Source organism: Eurytemora carolleeae, unplaced genomic scaffold (genome assembly GCF_000591075.1).
Source record: "Eurytemora carolleeae unplaced genomic scaffold, Eaff_2.0 scaffold798, whole genome shotgun sequence".
Taxonomy (NCBI): Eukaryota; Metazoa; Arthropoda; class Copepoda; order Calanoida; family Temoridae; genus Eurytemora; species Eurytemora carolleeae.
The window spans coordinates 68935-88984 of record NW_019396910.1 but is presented as its reverse complement, the minus strand read 5'-3'; the positions used below and the strand labels follow the sequence as shown (position 1 = coordinate 88984).

At 32.3% G+C, this 20050-nt stretch overlaps 1 protein-coding gene across 5 annotated transcripts; it reads right to left on the bottom strand.

Moving 5' to 3' along the window:
- Nucleotides 1-384: 384 nt before the first annotated feature.
- Nucleotides 385-12365, bottom strand: LOC111709999 (gamma-secretase subunit Aph-1). 5 transcript variants are annotated; one of them, XM_023483991.1, is made up of 13 exons: nucleotides 12360-12365; nucleotides 11406-11410; nucleotides 9213-9301; nucleotides 8100-8198; nucleotides 7737-7778; nucleotides 7209-7264; nucleotides 5467-5528; nucleotides 5161-5261; nucleotides 3216-3306; nucleotides 2016-2088; nucleotides 1335-1447; nucleotides 984-1188; nucleotides 385-784 (listed from the first exon to the last, which is right to left on the bottom strand). In XM_023483991.1, the coding sequence occupies exons 3-12, from the start codon at nucleotides 9291-9293 to the stop codon at nucleotides 1142-1144; spliced, it is 765 nt and encodes a 254-aa protein (XP_023339759.1). In that variant the 5' UTR covers nucleotides 9294-9301; nucleotides 11406-11410; nucleotides 12360-12365; the 3' UTR covers nucleotides 385-784; nucleotides 984-1141. The 5 variants fall into 5 exon arrangements, with proteins under 5 accessions (XP_023339759.1, XP_023339755.1, XP_023339757.1 ...); XM_023483987.1 differs by lacking the exons at nucleotides 11406-11410; nucleotides 12360-12365 and having other exon boundaries at nucleotides 9213-9337; XM_023483989.1 differs by lacking the exons at nucleotides 11406-11410; nucleotides 12360-12365 and having other exon boundaries at nucleotides 385-745; nucleotides 9213-9337.
- Between the last annotated feature and the right edge of the window lie 7685 nt (nucleotides 12366-20050).

Genomic DNA, 20050 nt, shown 5'->3' with positions numbered 1-20050 from the left:
GGGAAAACATTCTTCTGAAATATTGGAAATATTTCTTAATATCAATAATAAATAAAACAAGGTTAAAAAGTTTATTTTCACGTTTTGGTTACAGCTTTAGTAAAACAAAAAATGTGGAACATAAAATTAAATTAACATAACTTATTAGTTTAAATAATGGCATATTTTGCTCGAATTGAAATTTTAATCCGTAAATACTTGTTTACATTCAGTATTGACTAGAAGTACAGCTTCTGCATTCAACAAATACTTACAAGTTTAATTGTTTTCAATTACTTTTCTTGTAAAAATCAGCAAAATAAAAATAATATCTCTTTCTTTAAATATTTGACGATGACGCTATGGGTAACTAGTAATCAGCCTTTAAAAGAGAATTTAATATCAGATGAAAAAAAACTCAAACAAAAATATTATTAAATGCAATTCGTTATTATGTTAAACCCATCCAAAATTGTAAACAAAATGTTCGGTAAAAAATTTAATTTTCTTAAAATCAAAAGGTTAGTTCAAGACAATCATACTGTACACAGCATGTTGAACAGTGTACAGGACGCCTTGTACAGCTGTACACTGCTGTACATCAAGAACAATTAATACATTACAAATCACAGACAAATATAAATTTTTTAGTTGTTAATTTTGTGTTAAATGTAGATAACAAATTAATAGATACACGTTTGGTTTCAGCTGAAACCTTTTAACTCTTTATAACTTAAAGCGACTATCGCTGTAATTTAAAGTGTTCCTCCATTTAATAAAGGCATGTCCCATTCACAACGGTAGTCTATTAACAGTAATCTGATTAATAATGTAGATGATAACGTTATTTTAAAAATTTGAAATGTGCTTTAATCCAATAATTTTTCTATTGTTTCTGTAGCAACCCAGAAATAAATATTAGTTTAGAAACACAAAAACATGGAAATATTCTTCATAATTGATCAGACAAAGCTTTTATGGATTTCTTTGTGAATCGGACATACCACTCTTTCAATGAAGGGTCAATTGAAGTTACAATTAAAGTCCCTTAAACGTTACTAAATAAAGTTCTTGAACTCGTTTCTTCTCAAACCATTAATTTGTTTAGCAAGCTCAGGATAATTTTCCTGTTCAACGTACATTGGATTGTTCAGACTATTAACTATTGAACAGGATCTTGAACAGGAACTGCCAGGACATCAGAGCCACCTGTTCAAAAACATTTTAAGAAATCCAAATAAAAAATGTCGGCTTCTTTTTAAGAATACGATCCCAGGGTAAAATAAGTATTCTTGAAGAGTTTTGCAATTCCCACTCCCCCCGAAAATTTGAAATAATGAAGCAAAAATGTTTTCCTTTGATAGCTTTCTTGATGGAAGCGATAGTTACGCCGGCCTGCCTGGCAGCTAGCACGCCGGTCAGAGCAAGCACAATATATGCTGGCAGGACGGAGGCTACATACAGGTACCTACAATTATTATTATTATAGAAAACAAAATATATAAATATTCAATTTTCAATTTATTTCAAACTCAGAACACATTTGGTTTCGTATTAAATTCCATGATAAATGCTGTCACGGCCCCCACCCCCCCCTATACATTTGTTTGTCTTCATTCTGTTCGGAAGTTTTCAGTTTTCATGAAAAATAAATAATTCTGTGAAAACAAGCACCAAGTAGCAAAACAAGGTAATAATAGGAACTATTACTTTCCCCACAATCTAATTTTCTAATCCTTTGCAACTTAATTTATATTAACCTTTCATATGTCAAACTTTGAATTCTGTTAGATCAAGTAGCGACACATTTTTTAATGTAAAGATAAAGGGATTAAAAAATTTCTGTATCGTAGAACCTGACATGGTATAAACGTTTGATATACTCAAACTATTAGATCTAAAGTTTAAAATATTTAAGGTCTACGCCACCAGTTTAAAAATTAAAGGGATAACAAATTAATCAGAGTAATCAGTGTCTTTACTTAAGTTAAAATCCAATCTTGTAAGTTTACAAAAGATTAAAACAAGTAGTTCACCTTTTGTTCAGTAGAGTTAAGCAGGAGACAAGCATGTGGGATATAAACACATACAAACTCAGATAATATTGTCCTAGATATAATAATCTATCAATCAAACAAACTCAAATAATATTGTCCTAGATATAATAATCTATCAACCAATAATATACAAACTCAGATAATAGTGTCCTAGATATAATAATCTATTAATCGAAAATATACAAACTAAGATAATAAGTGTCCTAGATAAAATAATCAATTAATCAAACACATACAAACTCAGATAATAGTGTCCAATTAATCAAACACATACAAACTCAGATAATAGTGTCCAAGATATAATAATCAATTAATCAAACACATACAAACTCAGATAATTGTGTCCTAGATATAATAATCAATTAATCAAACACATACAAACTCAGATGATAGTGTCCTAGATATAATAATCAATTAATCAAACACATACAAACTCAGATAATAGTGTCCTAGATATAATAATCAATTAATCAAACACATACAAACTCAGATAATAGTGTCCTAGATATAATATTCAATTAATCAAACACAAACAAAATCAGATAATTATGTACTAGTTTTATTATTCTATTCATTAAACACATACAAAATGTGATAATTTTATACTTGAAATATTTATCAATTGATTGAACATAAACAAACTGAGATTAAATTCTTATTATTTAATCAAATTTGTAGCCAAGAGCGCGCTGGAAAAGAAATTTAATTTTCATTTTCTTTAAATATGACCTAAGCATACATTTTTTGAAGAACCTCTTTAAACATTCAAAAGAGCTGGCCACGAGTTATTCAAGTTTTAATAGAAAAATTGATGATGTCTTAATCGAAGGTAAAAAGGGTCCAGGACCGGATTTAATATATAGCGAGACGTAGTTGAACTGCAGAGGTGTACTTCAACCACTTTTCCTTTGTGCCAATTCAAGCTGAAGAAAGTGGTTGAACCACGTCTACACGGTTCTACCATGTCTCGCTATTCCTTAGATCTGGTCCCGTGTCCGAATTTAATAAATTTATGCCGCGTCTCAAATCCCTCAAAAATATTGAGCGCCGGCTTAAATCTTGAAAAATTGAATACAATTTTAAGTGGAATCACTCATATTTTAGCCACGGCTCAAATTCTTTAAATTCGGCCTCCGGTTTCTTGAAAGAGGGCTGAACCATATTCTACAAGGTTCTTACCGTTGTCCATGGAAGAGAAGAAGATGACCCCCCAGCAGGTGTGGAGCAGGATCATGCACAAGGTCATACAGGAGGATACAAGGAAGAAGTCCTAAATCATTATTTTCATCATCTTGATTTTCATTATCTTTTTCAAGATTTTCATTATCTTTATCAAGGTTTCCATTATCTTTATCAAGATTTTCATTATCTTCATCAAGATTTTCATTATCTTTATCAATATTTTCATCAACTTTTTCATGATTTTCATTATCTTAATCATTATTATCATTCACATCATCATGATTATCACGGTTATCATAATTATTATGGTTTAAATTATTGTTATGATTGTAAGGACGGTCATAGTTATCATTATTTTCATAATTCCTAATATTTTTATAATTCTTTTCATTTCTATCATTTTTATTATTTTCTACACAATTTTGCAATTAATATGACAAAAATCTGAACCTTGAAAAAAGTATGAAAATTTAACTGATTACTTATATTAACGTTATCCTTAAATCGATAATATAGATATACTGCTTACATCCAATTCCTGCAAGCGTAAATAAATTTGTATTGATATACGATAATGTGTACTGTAGTAACCCAAACGAAAACTCAGTCAATGATTATATTGATAGAAATCTATTCCATTCATATTACTTTTTATTTTATTTCCATATCAAAGATTTTCTTTCTTGTTAGATAGCGAAAAAGAATTATTGCACGTATAACTTGGAAAATAACCGTGAAATGCATGATTCCGTCTTAATAATAAAATCATTACAACCATGAGAACCCCCTAGCGGCTAAAACTTGAACCAACTTAACTTGTGCTATCTACAATACATACCGAATAGACCTAACGGAGTATTTTCTAGTAGATGGGGGGGGGGGGAGCAACGCATTTTTTAAAGGTGATTATTTAGACATTAGATGTTTCACAATTTGTTTCGACTGAAAAATGTGTGTTTGGGGGCACTGAATTAGCCTTGGAAAGTTAGCGGTAAACAAGTCAATTATCTAACTCTATTTACAATATGAGATAGATGTGAAGAGAGCCCTGGCGGGGGAAATTGAAACGTAAAATCCTATACTTCCTCTTGTGTGTGTTAATTTGTATTACTTTATTATTTTAAATCCATGATTACAAAAAATGAGGCATCTATTCATATAGCATACTTGTTATATTAAAGTTTACTAACATATCAACCATTTCACTAAAGTATTTATATTTTAAAAGAAGCCCCCAAAAAAATAATGAATAAAAAAAGAAAATAATTTTTCTTACTAATTTGGATTACTGAAACTAGCAAAAGCTTGAGCGCTCTTTGGAGAGGGTGACAGGTTGGAAGGAGNTTTCTGCTTAATACTGAAAATTTAATTAATATTAATACAATCTATCACAATAACTTTCATAATTGTAAGCGTCCATAATTGTATCTATTTTGCAGTGTTCTATCAAATTGTAGTATACTGAAATACTAAACAATTTAACCGCTGAATATATTTTCGATCCTTGACATCTTTGTAGTTGTGTATCTAGCTATCACAAATTACTAGTTTTGGGTTGTGGTCAAATGATAAACTATCCAGATTTTTTTCTCACTAAATAGAAAAGGACGTACAGAGACACCTGGCGGGGAAATTAGAATCATACTTCTTCCTCTGCTATACACTAGGCAATACGCACTACGCAGTTACTTGAAAGGACAAACTCATTATTCGTGAAACCTTTGGGGTGGGGACAATTCACTCCCACCAAGATAATAGCTCATCAATGAAAAAAAGAACAACACCCGATACATCTTGCTGTTCGAAATGTAATTGATAAGATAATGTAGCAACTAGAAATTCAAAAACAGACCAAATTCTACTTTTAATATTTATATTTAGACGTTCGTGACATCATTCCATAAGTATTCATATTCATAATTATTATGATGATTATTCAAACCTGAGGTTGACCCGCCAAACCTACAGTTCCTGGTCCCAGCGCGTCGGCCAGAACGTTCATCAGAGAAAATGCACCAGACATGAGACCAAACCCGAGACCAACTGTAATAAGTAGAAGGTGGACGATGTTCTAAGAAGAATTTGCCCCCCTAAGGGTAAGTTTACGGAAAAAGAAAATTATACTTGTTGTTTCCAAAAGAAAAACAAAATACATTTTTTAATTCTCCCCATTTAAGTATAAGCTAGTGAGTGGAAAGGGGGGGGGGAGTCCAGATAGAAAGGGAAGGGGAATTATATCTCAATTTACCTGTGTACGCCAGAAGATGTGGATTAAGGAATATTTGAGTTGGCTCAGATTCAGTTAGACGTCTAAACAATTGATCATAATTATTTAATTACAAATATTACTAATGGTCATTAGCAAATCAAATCAAATCAAATCAAATCAAATCAAATCATGAGTGTTAGGGAAAGCTTTAGGCTCCATTAGCAATCCGTAATTTTTAATGTTTTATTTTACAACAGTGGTTTTGGACCATAACGATCAAAGTTCTACAAAATCAAACATCAAAGATAAAAGGAGTAGAAATTAGAGTATGAGACAAGTGTTCAGTTCCTTAAAAAGCAGTACGGCTCTCTAGCTAGTCTTTATACACAGTTAAAAAGAAATTAATTTGGCCTTTCACATTAAATTAAATTTTCAAAATATCGAAACACAGTAAACCGTAACCATAAAATGTTAGTCAGTTGTGAATAAGGTATGTACATTTTTAAATGAGTGGTTAGTGTTTACTCAAAATTACGCCGATAATCTCTTTAAGTCTGTTCTTAAAACTAAATATTTGACGACAACTAGTATTTGAGAGAATTCACTTGAAAGGTTAGATAACCAGCTAAATCATATATTTTACACTTGATATTAAATTTACTTGGTAGATATATATTTGACAAAATCAAGAGAACTAAATTAAATAATCTGTAAAATGAAATATGAGATTTCTCAAGAGATATTCATTTGGAAATCATGGTGCTTCCCGACCAAAATTACAATTTTAATAAAAAATAGTTAACCCTATACAGCTGGTGGGTCTGAATCTATGTATAGCCTGGGGGTGCATCCCACGCCTCCCCACCCCTAGAAAAAGGCCTTAAAGAATATGTAAAGGGTTGAAATGCATGTTCCTTTGGAAAAAAAATTAGACCGATAACTTTAATAGTTTAAGTGCTAAGTAGGGTTGGGAAAAAATGTAAAAAAAAAATACTTTTTTGTTTTAACAAATATAATGCTTATGTTTCTACAATCTACATCCATTTTTCCATGGCTTTTCAAAAATATAGCTTTTAGATCTGTAGTTTAAGTCACAAAAAAAGTGTTAGGCTATTTTAGATTTTTTTTCTTACACGGACCAGACTTTACCGCCCTGTACCCTACCCTATGCATTACAAAAATTTTAAGGGGGTGGGCGTCAAACGCTCCCCCCCCCCATGTCTGTTTAGGGTTAGGGAAGCACCATTTTCAATACTTTACCAAATTAATATTACACAAACAGCCACTTTGAGACATTACTTTTTAAAATTTAATTACAAACATTTAGCTCTTTAATAGCCATAATGAAAAATGAATTATCTCATTTAATGCTTTTAAAATAGTTGCTTAAAATGAAAGTAAAACTATGTGTATCTAATCTGAATACAAAGAATGAGACTTCAGAGACGACTGTACAGACTTAATATTGTCTGTTTTCTTATATTCATGATTCCCTGCAACTGCAAACTTGTTTCTCTCTTTTCCAATTTTATAATAAACCATTAAAAGATAAAATTCACGACAGAAAGCTTAATTTCTACTCAAGAGTCCTATTTTAAGACTGTCAGGTAGTCTTAATAGTCTCATCCTTTGTGGGTAACTCTGTATCATATCTGCATTACCCCATTAAAAGTCATAAGATGGTTTCTAACAACGTAATAGTTTATTATTAAACCCTATGTACACAATACACATTTATGTAACAAATATAATTAGTCTGTTATATTTTTTGTAATAAATACCTTAGGTAGAGATCAGCTTTCTTCAGGAGTAGATAGATAAACAGACGAAATAGTTCCTAGTAACATAAATACTTTATATACAGACAGAATAGATCCTAGTGACATAGATACTTTATATACAGACGGAATAGTTCCTAGTAACATATATACTTCATATACAGACGGAATAGTTCCTAGTAACATATATACTTTATATACAGACGGAATAGTTCCTAGTAACATAGATACTGTATATACAGACGGAATAGTTCCTAGTAACATATATACTTTATATACAGACGAAATAGTTCCTAGTAACATAGATACTTTAAATACAGACAGACGGAACAGTTTCTAGACACATCGAAACTTTATATACAGACGGAATAGTTCCTAGTAACATATATACTTTATATACAGACGAAATAGTTCATAGTAACATAGATACTTAAATATACAGACGAAATAGTTACTAGTAACATAGATACTTCACATTTCCTAGGAGCATATCCGTTCCCAAATCAATCTTGGTAAGTATAAAAGTTATACCTGGAAAAACACTGAGAAACACAAACCAAATGCAATCTCCTCCTATAGTTAATAACATGATTACGCAACTTGTTAAATTGCATCACTACTCTTCTAGCTTTTTCAATGATTTCATGATTATACTCTCTCCAACCCATCTTATCACTCTAGGTTTTAAACAACTGTCATTTTTTTCTAGCTTTTTACATTTAAGAATACATGACTTCGGTTATGAAAAGTTATGAATGAGAGAGAAGTAATTAGTATATAAATGGAAAATTCATATTTTCAACCTCTGAGCGGCAAACTCTCATCTTGAAGTACATAATAAGTACTAACCGTAAACTCTGACAAAAATCAGGCTCTAGGATGGATAAATTCTACCTTGAGAGGAACGACGACATTCCAGAGGATTGCGGAGCAGAGGAGCGAGAGTAACCAGAAGAACGAGGAGAGGATCAAAACAATAATCCTTACTGGATCCTTAAAATAACATAATTTTCGTAAGTCCTTATTTTACAGGGGCGGATACAGGGGGGGGGGGCGTTTGGACATTCGCCCCCCCTGACAGATTCAGGGAGGGGCGTAGCCCCCCCCCCCTGAGATTTCGAGGCAAAAAATGTTCCCAATTCGATAAATGTTATTGTTAACGATAAATTTAGAATTAGAAATTTGTAAGAAACTAGACTTAAGTTATAATATTGTTCATATCTAGTAATGTTCCTTAATCAATACTCTTTTATAAAAATTGTAATATTGTTCCTAATTTTCATGCATTTAAGTATAACTAATAATTTCTTTTTGTTCTTAAATTGCTAATGTTCCTATTAGTGTTCCTGTTCCTAATACTGTGTCCGACCCACCTTAAATCCCTGTCCTGATCCTATATTTTTGTTCCTAATTCCTGAACAATCTTTTTATTGTTACTAAATCCTTGTCTTAATCCTTTATTTTTGTTCCTAATTCCTGAACAATCATTTTATTGTTCCTAAATCCCTGTCCGAATCCTTTAAACTTTGTTCCTAATTCCTGAACAATCTTTTAATTGTCCCTAAATTCCTGTCCTAATCCTTTATTTTTGTTCCTAATTCCTGAACAATCTTTTAATAGTTCCTAAATTCCTGTTCTAATCCTTTAATTTTGTTCCTAAAATTTAAAAATCTAGTTTTTTAGTCTTTAGTCATTCATTTTGACTCTTTTAAGTCAAAAAAAAAATTTTGCGGCACGATTTTTTGTTCCTTATTATTAATTTTTTGTTCCTAAAAAATCTTGCCCCCCCCCCCTCACTTAAATCCTGTATCCGCCCCTGTTATTTTAGGTGAAAAGTAATAATTTTCCTCCAGTTCAGCGTGAGCGCTAAATCGAAAATATTAAATATCAAAATAAAACTCATGAACAACATTTCCTAATATTCTCATAATAATTTATTTGTATTTACTGAAAAATGAAGTTTTCGTCCCAATGAACCCTTGATCCGGAATGAATCATGTAACCGACCTTGGCAATAGTAAGAGCAAACAAGGCCAACGGAAGCCCATACGCCAGGAAGGCGCAACCGAAAAACGTCTCAACTGTCATTGTTTCATCTGAAAACATCGAGGTGAAAAATCCTCCAAACAATTGAGATCAATTGATTTTCCCCTGATTTTCGTGAATAAATAAATCAACAAAAAATTGAAGCAGCTGCACTGGTGCTTTAAAAAGAGCGTGGGAGTACATCTTTTACATCGTGATCATAAACTTTTCAAAAATATTTTTTACATGTTTTAGAAATGCACTTTGAGTACACAGTACACAAACTTATTAAGAAAATATGTACAAAGATCTGATATTAGTTTAAACTGAGTAATCAGTTCTCTAAAAAGCAATGTAAAATATATATTTTTTGGTACTCGAAAACACCCTCAGTTGTTGCACGCATCAAGTACAGATAAAAGAGAAAAAACGATAGATTAATAGTTATAAATAAAACAAGAAGAACCTAAAAAATAATACTTGCATGAGATTATTAAGCAACGAAGCGGTACAATGAATAAGAACAGGTTTGAAAATCGGTACAACTGATAAAATGCTAACAAACAATTTCGATTCATAAAAACAATTTGCTTTGTTGCAAGAACATCCGGCAACTTATTTTTCAGCAACAATCAATTAAACAAGGAGATGAAAATTCACTAATATTAATAAAGAATAGAATAAAAAAATCTTTTGCCATCATTTAAAATTATGCATTAACATGGATCACAATAATAATTTAAAATGAGATCTGATCATGTTTAGTGAATAGTATGAGGAAATATTTGGCTGATGGCTCTGTGTATACTGTATACTGTATACAGTGAACAATTGATTTGGTGGATTTCTTGAATAAGATCTTTAATTTTTATCTTGATTTAAAGCTGAAGAAGATCATTCATACTCTTGCTGATCTTGGCAGTTCTTCTTGTTAGGTACCTGAATCACAGACGTATGAGCAGTCATTTCAAAATTAAGAAATAACATGAATCTTATCAATACTTTACTAAGTGATTATTGCATATGTTTATTGTCTAGTGCCGTCTATTCTATAAAAATCTTAAATAAGAGATGAGATTTTTTAAATTTTATTACGGTAAGACTGTAAAACCACGCAGGAGATCAGAAATAAGTTTGTCAAAAAAAGCATAAAATACTTTTAACTTCACTAGTCTACACCTGTTCCCCCTCCCCAAGCCAATTTTTTTTTCACTTTAAATTAAAACCTTGGTGTGTTGGGAGACATCAGTAGATTATTCCAACTCTTAGTTCTTTGCCTAGATTTAAATAAAAAAGTCATGATTAATTAAAAAATGGTCAACCGTCATTACAGAGATAAACTCCAAATCAAACAAAATATATTAAACGACTTGAGATATTGAATATTTTTTATGAATGAGGAATATATAAATTAGGCAAAACATCAGTAAAAAATGGATTTAGGGTAGCCATGATGGATTTAGGGTTGCCATGATGGATTTAGGGTTGCCATAATGGATTTAGGGTTGCCATGATGGATTTAGGGTTGCCATAATGGATTTAGGGTTGCCATAATGGATTTTCCGGAACTTTCGGATGTTTTAAAAATTAATATTAATTTAGGCCAAAAGTTCGACTGGTTCCTAGTTTTTTTACCTCGAGTTCTCATCTATGAGTGCAAGCATTCTCTTTTCCGCCGGTTTCTTCTTTTCAACCGCCACGGCGGAGAGGCTCATCGCCGATTTTGTTTTTCGCCCGTGCATTACGTTTCCGTCCAAGACGATAGCTCCCCTATGCTTATTTTCGTCCTGGCGTAACTTTGATTTCGTCCGAAGTTTTTTAACTCCCCCAGAATGGATCTTGACCTAGTATAATAATTATTTAAAACCAAAAATCTTCAAAAAAAAAAAAACAATCATACTTTGAACTCACCAAGGCTGACTGGCTGAGGCTGGATTTTATAACTGGAGAGGTTTTAGTAAACCTGGAGTTGGGACTGAGCTTGTTCTTCCGGAAAATAGCTTTTCTAAAATATTAAAATGAAATGTCAATTTTAATTTTATTAATGAACTTGAGGTGACTGTAGACATCGATGGCCCTTCATTTATAAGATGGCTTGTCTGATTCACAACGGTACAGTTAAAACCACTGACTGATCCAAGGATAAATGAAATATAATAATTTATCCAGCAGCACCTCTTCTTCAAGTCAGCATCATTGCAAAAACTGACTCTCCAGTGGGAGGCTGCGTATTAAACAGCCCCTGGCTATCAATGCCTCCCCGTCTCAAGTTTCATAAATATGTTTTAAAATATGATATTTTCTATGTTTTTGGCTTGGGACAAATATATACATTTGATTTGATTTGACAGTTAACGTCATTTTATTAAAATAAAATGACGTTATCTGTAAAAAAAAAGAAGGAATGAAATGTTAAGTTCTCAATGCCCTAGGGTATCTTCATTGTTACTCAGATAGATGTAAGAAGTGTACCGTTGTGAATAGGACACTTCACTCTTTAAATAAAAGATCACTTGAAATTTAGTCTACAGTCCCTTTTAGAAACCATTTTAACACATTTATCTGAACTAATAAGGAGAACTATATCTGAAAGAAGACACAAGACAGATTTTTTCATTCCAGTATTTACTAAAGAGATTTTTGAACAGTTTGCGGGTACAAGCTGTCAAATCATTTCATAATGTTTACTAATAGTATAGTTTTAAGGCGTAAATCATTAATCTCGCTTAACTAAATTCTTGTAATAACATTTTAAAAGGCCAAACAATGTTTTTTCATTCTTCTTTTAAATTACTGTCCTGATTCCATTCCCAACAATTTTATCTTAATTATTCCAGAAATTCTAAGTTTTCTCAACCAAACGCGGACAAAGGAACGAAAATGTGAAGCAATTTGAAGTTTGGGGAAAAATAAGAGTTTCCAAAGGTTTAGAAAATTATATTTCTCCTCCAACAACTAGTTCAATTAAAGGGACTGTAAACGTAATTCTAAGTGAATCTCTCTTTATTGAGTGGCATGTCCGATTTACAAATAATGTAGAAGATACAATCGTTTTTCTTGTGACTCGAAAAATATTTATTTCTGTGAGTTTCCACATTCCTTCTTATAAGGAGGAAATGCACACGTTACTTAGAAGAGAAATCGTAAATGAAAAGAAACAAGAACATTGATATTTATTTCATGAATTTCATACTTGATCAAACAAAGCTGTTCGGGATAACAGTTTTGAACCTAACATTGTCATCTTTGCATGGAGGGTCACTTAAATTACGCTTACAGTCCCTTTAATCTCCATGTTTATACCTGACTACAGGACTAGGAAGAGAAGCTGCAGAGAGAAGACGAGGAGTAGACCCAGTAGATCCTCGGGTTCTTGACAGAGTAGGGTTTAGGACAGTTGTACTCAGGGTCGACTTCTTAACACCCTGGATCAAATCATCAGATTATACCAAAACAAATCAGAGTCACAGTATTCTTAACCGGGTTAGATACAGTGGTCAGCATATATATCAATACAGAGTTACTAAAATGGTGGAAAAATACAATTTCAGTGCCGAATAATTCTTTGTTGTGATAAGTTAAGATAAGGAAAGATATATACACCAACCACTCTTTAATTGGAGCATTTTAGTACCGGACACTATATTGAAATATATTTCAGCCTCTTTATTATTTTTGTATTGATATATATGCAAACCACAGTACGACCGGTGTGACTGGTTTATGTTCTGTTACCTTAGATATGACCGATGTGATCCAATTCATTTTGTGATACCTTAGGTTTGTCATGGTACTTTAGAATGACCGTTGTTACCGGTGCTATGTTATGTAAACTTAGATATGACCGATGAAAGTTATATTACCTTAACTATGACCGGTGTGACCGGTGTAGGTGTTGGTGTACTAGGTAGATCTGTTCTATCAAGTTTCTCTAATGTCTTCCCAATTGTAATAATCCATTGACGTTTAGTATGCTCGTCCGGGGCTACCAACGTATGCCCACTTCCTAGAAGAATTACCAGTAGAAGGGCAGAATAAAGGATTACACATTTCATTTCCGTAAAACAGGATAAATCTGACAAGGCTGCATGTCTTTCTATGAAAAAAAATAACTATGCATATTATGACGGAAGGGTTATTAAGCAGAAACCGGTGCTAATTCATCAATAGTTAATAATGTTAGGCTTGTTTTCATTCATATTAATAAATATCAAGGTAAGGTAAGGCCAAAGGAAAATTATGAACTCAGAATACACTAAATCCCGTAATATACACTGAACTCATTTTCGGTGGCTGAACAATTCTATATTGGGTGTTCGTAAACAAATGCAACCGAAACTGGACTTGAACCGAAACATGAAATTGAACCCAGTATTTCAAGATACACGGACAAACAAACAGACGGACAAGTGAAATATTTGTAAACAGATCCGCGTTGAAAAGAATAGAGTCCCCTCCCCCCTCATGGCCTGTTCCCCTCACCACCTGTCATGTCGAAACTGTAGATATTGTTTCAACATTAGCCTTATTAGATTGCTTGTAAACAGACTGCTAAACCAGTTTTTAGCTACCGAAACCGAGTTCATTGTGTATTCCAGAATTCTTTTTTGTACAGTAAATAAATTCTATTATAGCCCACCCTTGATAAATATCAACATTGTATGACGAAAGAACTCGGATTTAGTTCATCTAATGACTATTAGGTGAACATGATGTAGGATTTATTTTTACACTTTCGGTCTCAACGCCAGAAGTAGTTCAACTGTCCGTTCATAGTTCAGCAAGTTCTTGCTATTAATAAATTCCGACCCCATGAAATGATTGGAGTGGAGTGAGTTATGTGGCGTTCTGTTTTACCTTCGTCATCTTCTGCTGTAGTAGTCCAGTAAACTCGGAACGCATGCCGATCTAAAAACAATTCATCATCTAAATAAATATCTAAATCTATAAAGTAGTAATCTCTGTTTATCTATCTATCTGTTTGTTTGTATGTCCGTTGTAATTATTTATGAACCCCTAAACCGCCGATTCGCCTCAAATTTTTATTTGAGAACTAAGTAGTACAACTGAAAATGTTTGTAATTTGAGTTGAAAAAATTGTTTAAATCTCCAGGCAAATCCGGGTTTCCAACCTAATCATAAAATACATCTTCAGATTACTCATCTGTATTATTTGACAATTTTAGATATAGGACGCGACGATGAAGTAAATCTAGAATTAGAATTTAACTAGTATTTTAAAAGCTAAGAATGCCAAATATGAGAAGAGTTAGCCAGAAATATTGATTTATAAATATTAGTCCGTTTAAACTAGTATTACACATACGGTGAAGCACTTCAATTTGACAATGCAGTTTACAAAATTTAAATTTACAAAGAAATTGGGCAAAAAGTTCTGTACAAATTTCGCAATTTTTTTATTTTCGAATGCAAAATGTTAGAGGAGGGACTGGTTGAATTTATGCATAGGACTAGAAGTTCTAAAGATTCAAGTGACGTACTTATCTTTACAAATGATAACCAATCGTTTAGGGCAACCAGACTAATGACAGTTACTAGTTTACCATTCTTTGATTTAAATGGACCGTTTAAGAAACAAACTAACGTCATATATTTGGATTTGGATTTGAACCAGGAGGATTAATTAGAGGATAAGGTTCAATACCTTGAGAGAAAACAAATTGCTCTGAGAAGAGAAGTTGATTCCAATTGATTTTAATCTAACTGATAGTGATTGTAATCTTTATGTTTTAAGATTATGTTATAATCTATTTATTAAAATCAGAAAAAGCTGTTTTTATTTTTTATTTTTCATGAAATAAAACTTTTTCTTCATTCAAAATATTATTACTCCTTTTGTATTATTTGTTTAAGGTTTTAATTTATTAAGAACCAGTGCTTAGGATCCGGATACGGACCCGTTGGATCCGCAAGATTTTGGCTTACTGGATACGGATCCGGATCTGCAAAAAATGTCAACCAAATACTGCAAAAAAAAAACTTGTTTTCTCCTAAAACCCAAACCTGAACTTTTGAAAAAAAGAAAGTTATATTTTCCTCATTTCTGAATGGTTTTAGGATAAAAATAAGCAAAAAAATAAAACAAAAAATAAAATTATTTTTTGCTAAAAAAATTAAGTAAATCTTAAAGAAATTACCTGGATCCGGATCCGGATCCATTTTTTCATTAAATGGGTCCTAAGCACTGTTAAGAACAATACACAGTGGTTCCATTGTTAAGTGTTTGAATCTGATTCATCCCATTACATCCCATTGAGTCAAGAATTCGAGATCGTCTTTGTTAAGAATTATCATTGTAATACCTGTTTTCAAAAGCCATAATATTATTGTTTTTTTTTTATGAAAACGTTTAATGGCTGTAAAGATGTGTTTGTAATGTCTCAGAAAGATGAACAGTGAAGACGGACAAGATTCATGTGAATGTATAATGTAATTTTCTTGTTTTACTATATAGTACACCGTATGCTGTCAAAACATAAACAAGCAAATTGTAAACATAGCAGACAGAAATCTTAAGGATTGCAGCTTTCTCAGTAGGTATCACTATACAAAACCAATGAATTTATTAAATAGAAGATATCAAAATCGCCACTCAATTGCCATGTTCATTGGGACAATCTGTACTTAAACAGCCTAAAACGTGTGTAGGATTTTCCCAACTGGTTGTTTAACTACCTACCTTCTCTAGTATTTGAATAGACTGAAGGAGAAGTTTAATATCATCAGAATCTTCACTATACTTTACAACTTGCTTCAGAAGTAGAGGATACTTTACCAGCCGAGATCTGGGAACATCTAAACACGACATAATTATTACTTACATTAGTTAAAGACATACTCAGTTTAATTCAAATTCAAGACATTTTAGTTAAATCTAGCTAGCCATGTCCAGATGGACCAGTTAAATCCATGTAATAACAGATAAAGAAATGTCTGTTTACACCAGATAGGTACATGTCAGTTTATCCAAGATAGAGATATGTCAGTACAGAACTGATAGTAATATGTCAGTTAACACCAGATAGAGACATGGCAGTTTATACTAGATATAGAAATATCTGTTTACACCAAATAGAGACAAGTCAGTTTATACCAGATAGATATGTCAGTTTACACCAAATAGAGACATGTCAGTTTACACCAGATAGAGACATGTTAGTTTATACCACATAGAGACATGTCAGTTTACACCAGATAGAGACATGTGAGTTTATACCAGATAGACATGTCAGTTTACACCAGATAGAGACATATCAGTTTACACCAGATAGAGACTTGTGAGTTTAGACCAGATAGAGACGTGTCAGTTTATACCAGATAGAGACATGTTTCATTATACCAGATAGACATGTCTCATTATACCAGATAGAGACATGTCACTTTATACCAGAAAAGACATATCAATTTATACCAGATAGAGAAATGTCAGTTTACACCAGATAGACATTTCAGTTTATACCAGATGGAGACATGTCAGTTTATACCAGATAAACATTTCAGTTTATTCCAGATAGAGGCATGTCAGTTTACAACAGATAGACATGTCAGTTTACACCAGATAGAGACATGTCAGTTTATACCTGATAGAGACGGATCAGTTTATACCAGATAGAGACATGTCAGTATATGCCAGATAGAGACATGTCAGTTTATACCAGATAGAGACATGTCAGTTCACATCAAATAGAGACATTTCAGTTTAAACCAGATAGACATGTCAGTTTATACCCACCCAATAACATGATAGTTTCCACCCGATTGAGACATGTTAGTTTCCACCCGATAGAAACATGTCTGTTTATACCAGATAGAGACATGTCAGTTTACACCAGATAGAGACATGTCAGTTTACACCAGATAGAAACGTGTCTGTTTTTACCAGATAGAGACATTTCAGTTTACACCAGATAGAAACATGTCTGTTTTTACCAGATAGAGACATGTCAGTCTATACCAGATAGAGACATGTCAGTTTACACCAGATAGAGACATGTCAGTTTACACAAGATAGAAACGTGTCTAGTTTTACCAGATAGAGACATTTCAGTTTACACCAGATAGAAACGTGTCTGTTTATACCAGATAGAGACATGTCAGTTCATACCAGATAGAGACATGTCTGTTTATACCACATTTTTGAACTAGCAGTACTAGGGCTATTTTGTGATTATCGTTTCATTGATCTAATTTGTAAAATTAGATTGTAAAGTCGTCTGGTTAATCTTAAATTAACTCCAGGTCTTTCTGATTAGCACTGTATAAACTATAAATTATATCAGTTTATACCAGATAGTATAGCGACATGTTTGATTACATCAGATAGACATTTCAGTTTATAGCAATAAGAAAAAAGTAAGCTTACACAATTTGAAATGACTATTAACACCAAAAAGCCAAGTCCCTGGCAAGAGGGGGACAGATTGGTTCTGGAAAAAGTACAAATGAAAGCTGTAACAATGATTTCAAGTCTGCAAAGCAAGGAGTATGAGGATAAGCTAAAAGAGCTTAATATTCAATCTTTGGAAGAAAGAAGGATTAGATATGACATGATTCAAGTGTTCAAACTCATGCACAATTACGATGATGTAGACAGGAGACGGTTCTTCCAAACTGCAGAAGAAGAATCAGTCAGGGTTACCAGGCAATCTTCTGATGCCTTAAATATACTAACAACCAGATGCAGGACCGAGGTTAGGAGAAATTTCTTCACCAACAGAGTTATCAGAGAAATGGAACAAATTACCAAAATATATCAAAAGAGCAGGAAATATTAAAACTTTCAAGTATTGATATAATAAAATACCAGAACAGCAGGAATGAGAAACCTATGAGTAAAATGCTGGATACATATATTTATTTCTAGTTGTAATGTTAATTATTCCTAAATATATAACATATATGTTAAATATAAATATATAAATATGTTATGTAGTGAGTAAAAATCAATGTTTTCAATTTTTGCATAATTTTGCATATTTTTTCTCTTTTCTTTTGGAAACCCGTATTTTCAAATAAAATGTATTTAAACAAATTTAAACTACACCATTTACATATGTATTTATATCTTTGTGTGTGAATAAATCTTTATAATAATAATAATAAAGACGTCATCTCTCCTATCTGGAATTCTGATGACAAATCTACAAGTATTCCCAAGTAAGTAATTAAATAACAAAAGAAAAATACTTGTCAACTTCATCAAAATAAGACATGTCAGCTGACATTATTTAAAACTTATTCAGTACATTGTAGAATGTAAATCATTGATGTCGGTAATAAATATGATTTTTTGTGTGTAAAAATATAATTACCAAGATATGACCAAAGATCTAGTTTTCTTGAGAAGGGTGACTCAAGACAGCGTTGAAGGAAATCACTGAACATCTTATCGGAATCCCGCTTATTATCCAAGAACTCTTTCGCCTGAAAACAAAGGAAAGTCAGAAGGTGGAAATTTTGATTTTTTTGTAAATAATTTAAATAATCATCTTGAACTACGGGCGTAATTTTGAGGTTTACATGCCCAATTCACGATGGTGACCTTTAAGCCTTTTTCTCAGCAAAAATTGTGGAAACGACCTCGTTAATTGATATTTTTTTGTCGTTTTAGCAGCAGAGAAAAGAAAGTAATTTGACAGAATTTATTTCATGTTAAAAAGTCTCCGATATCTTTATCTATTTTACATAATAATTATTGCTGTATACTGAAATATTTTGCTAGTACGCGTAAATTTTTTTCTAGTGGAATCTTAAGTGTTTTCAAAAATGTTTTTGTAATTGTGTCCTTGTTAAAAATTATCTTATTCTTAGATACATCGGATACATCCACAATACAAACAATAGAAAAATGTTTGTTTTTAATCTTCCTGACTGAAACAATCTCAAGAACTGACGAGTGACCCAGGCCGAAATATATTCTTAATAAATGTGGAACTAACAGCTACTTTTTTTACTCTACAGGGGTTTGGTCCATCACCATCGTCGAATTTTAAAGAAAAAAAGCATTTTTACTTTTATCAACCCTTAACACTTATCACAACTTTTTTGTCTTATAACAATCCTTTTTAAACTTAATTTACCTGAATAAGATTAGCACAGTACGCTACATACGGTGCTTCTAATGTTTTAATCCAGATGGAGACTACACCCCCAATTTCAAACCAAAATCCATCCTTGCACTGAACCTTCTTCAAGCCGGCATGTAGGGACGCATGGAGAGGCGTGAGGGCGTTTAAGTGACCGAACACCAGCTGTTCCTCCTGATAATAATAATCTTTATTACTTTACTGATTGTAAACTTTGTTTACTAATTCTAAATTAAATTCAGTAATAGTCAGAAAAAAAACCAAGTCAAAATAAATAAAAATTAGTTTTGAAATTTATTTTAAAAATTTTACTATGAGCATTGAGCACCTTCATGGTGTACCATGTATGCTAAACTATTCAAAACAATATCTTTAACATAAATTAGTTCTACTATATTTTGGTTGCCCCTATATTGGTCTATGATCATTAATTACCTCAGGTTTAATAATATTAAGATGAATCATAGAATCTGCGTAGGTTTTCCTTACAAGTTTCAAATCCTCAACAAGGTCTTCTTCTCCGTTATATAGTTCGTACACAGCCTCCTGTAGTTTTATCTCCTAAACATTCAGTACTGTACAGTGTACATGTTAATACTAGTTGTAAAATGTAAACACCTACCTTTTGTGAGAGTTTATGACACTGGTCCGCGTAAACTGTGGACCAGTAGCGTGTGGGCCTGGACTTGGTAGGTGTTGGCCCTGGGACCCTGT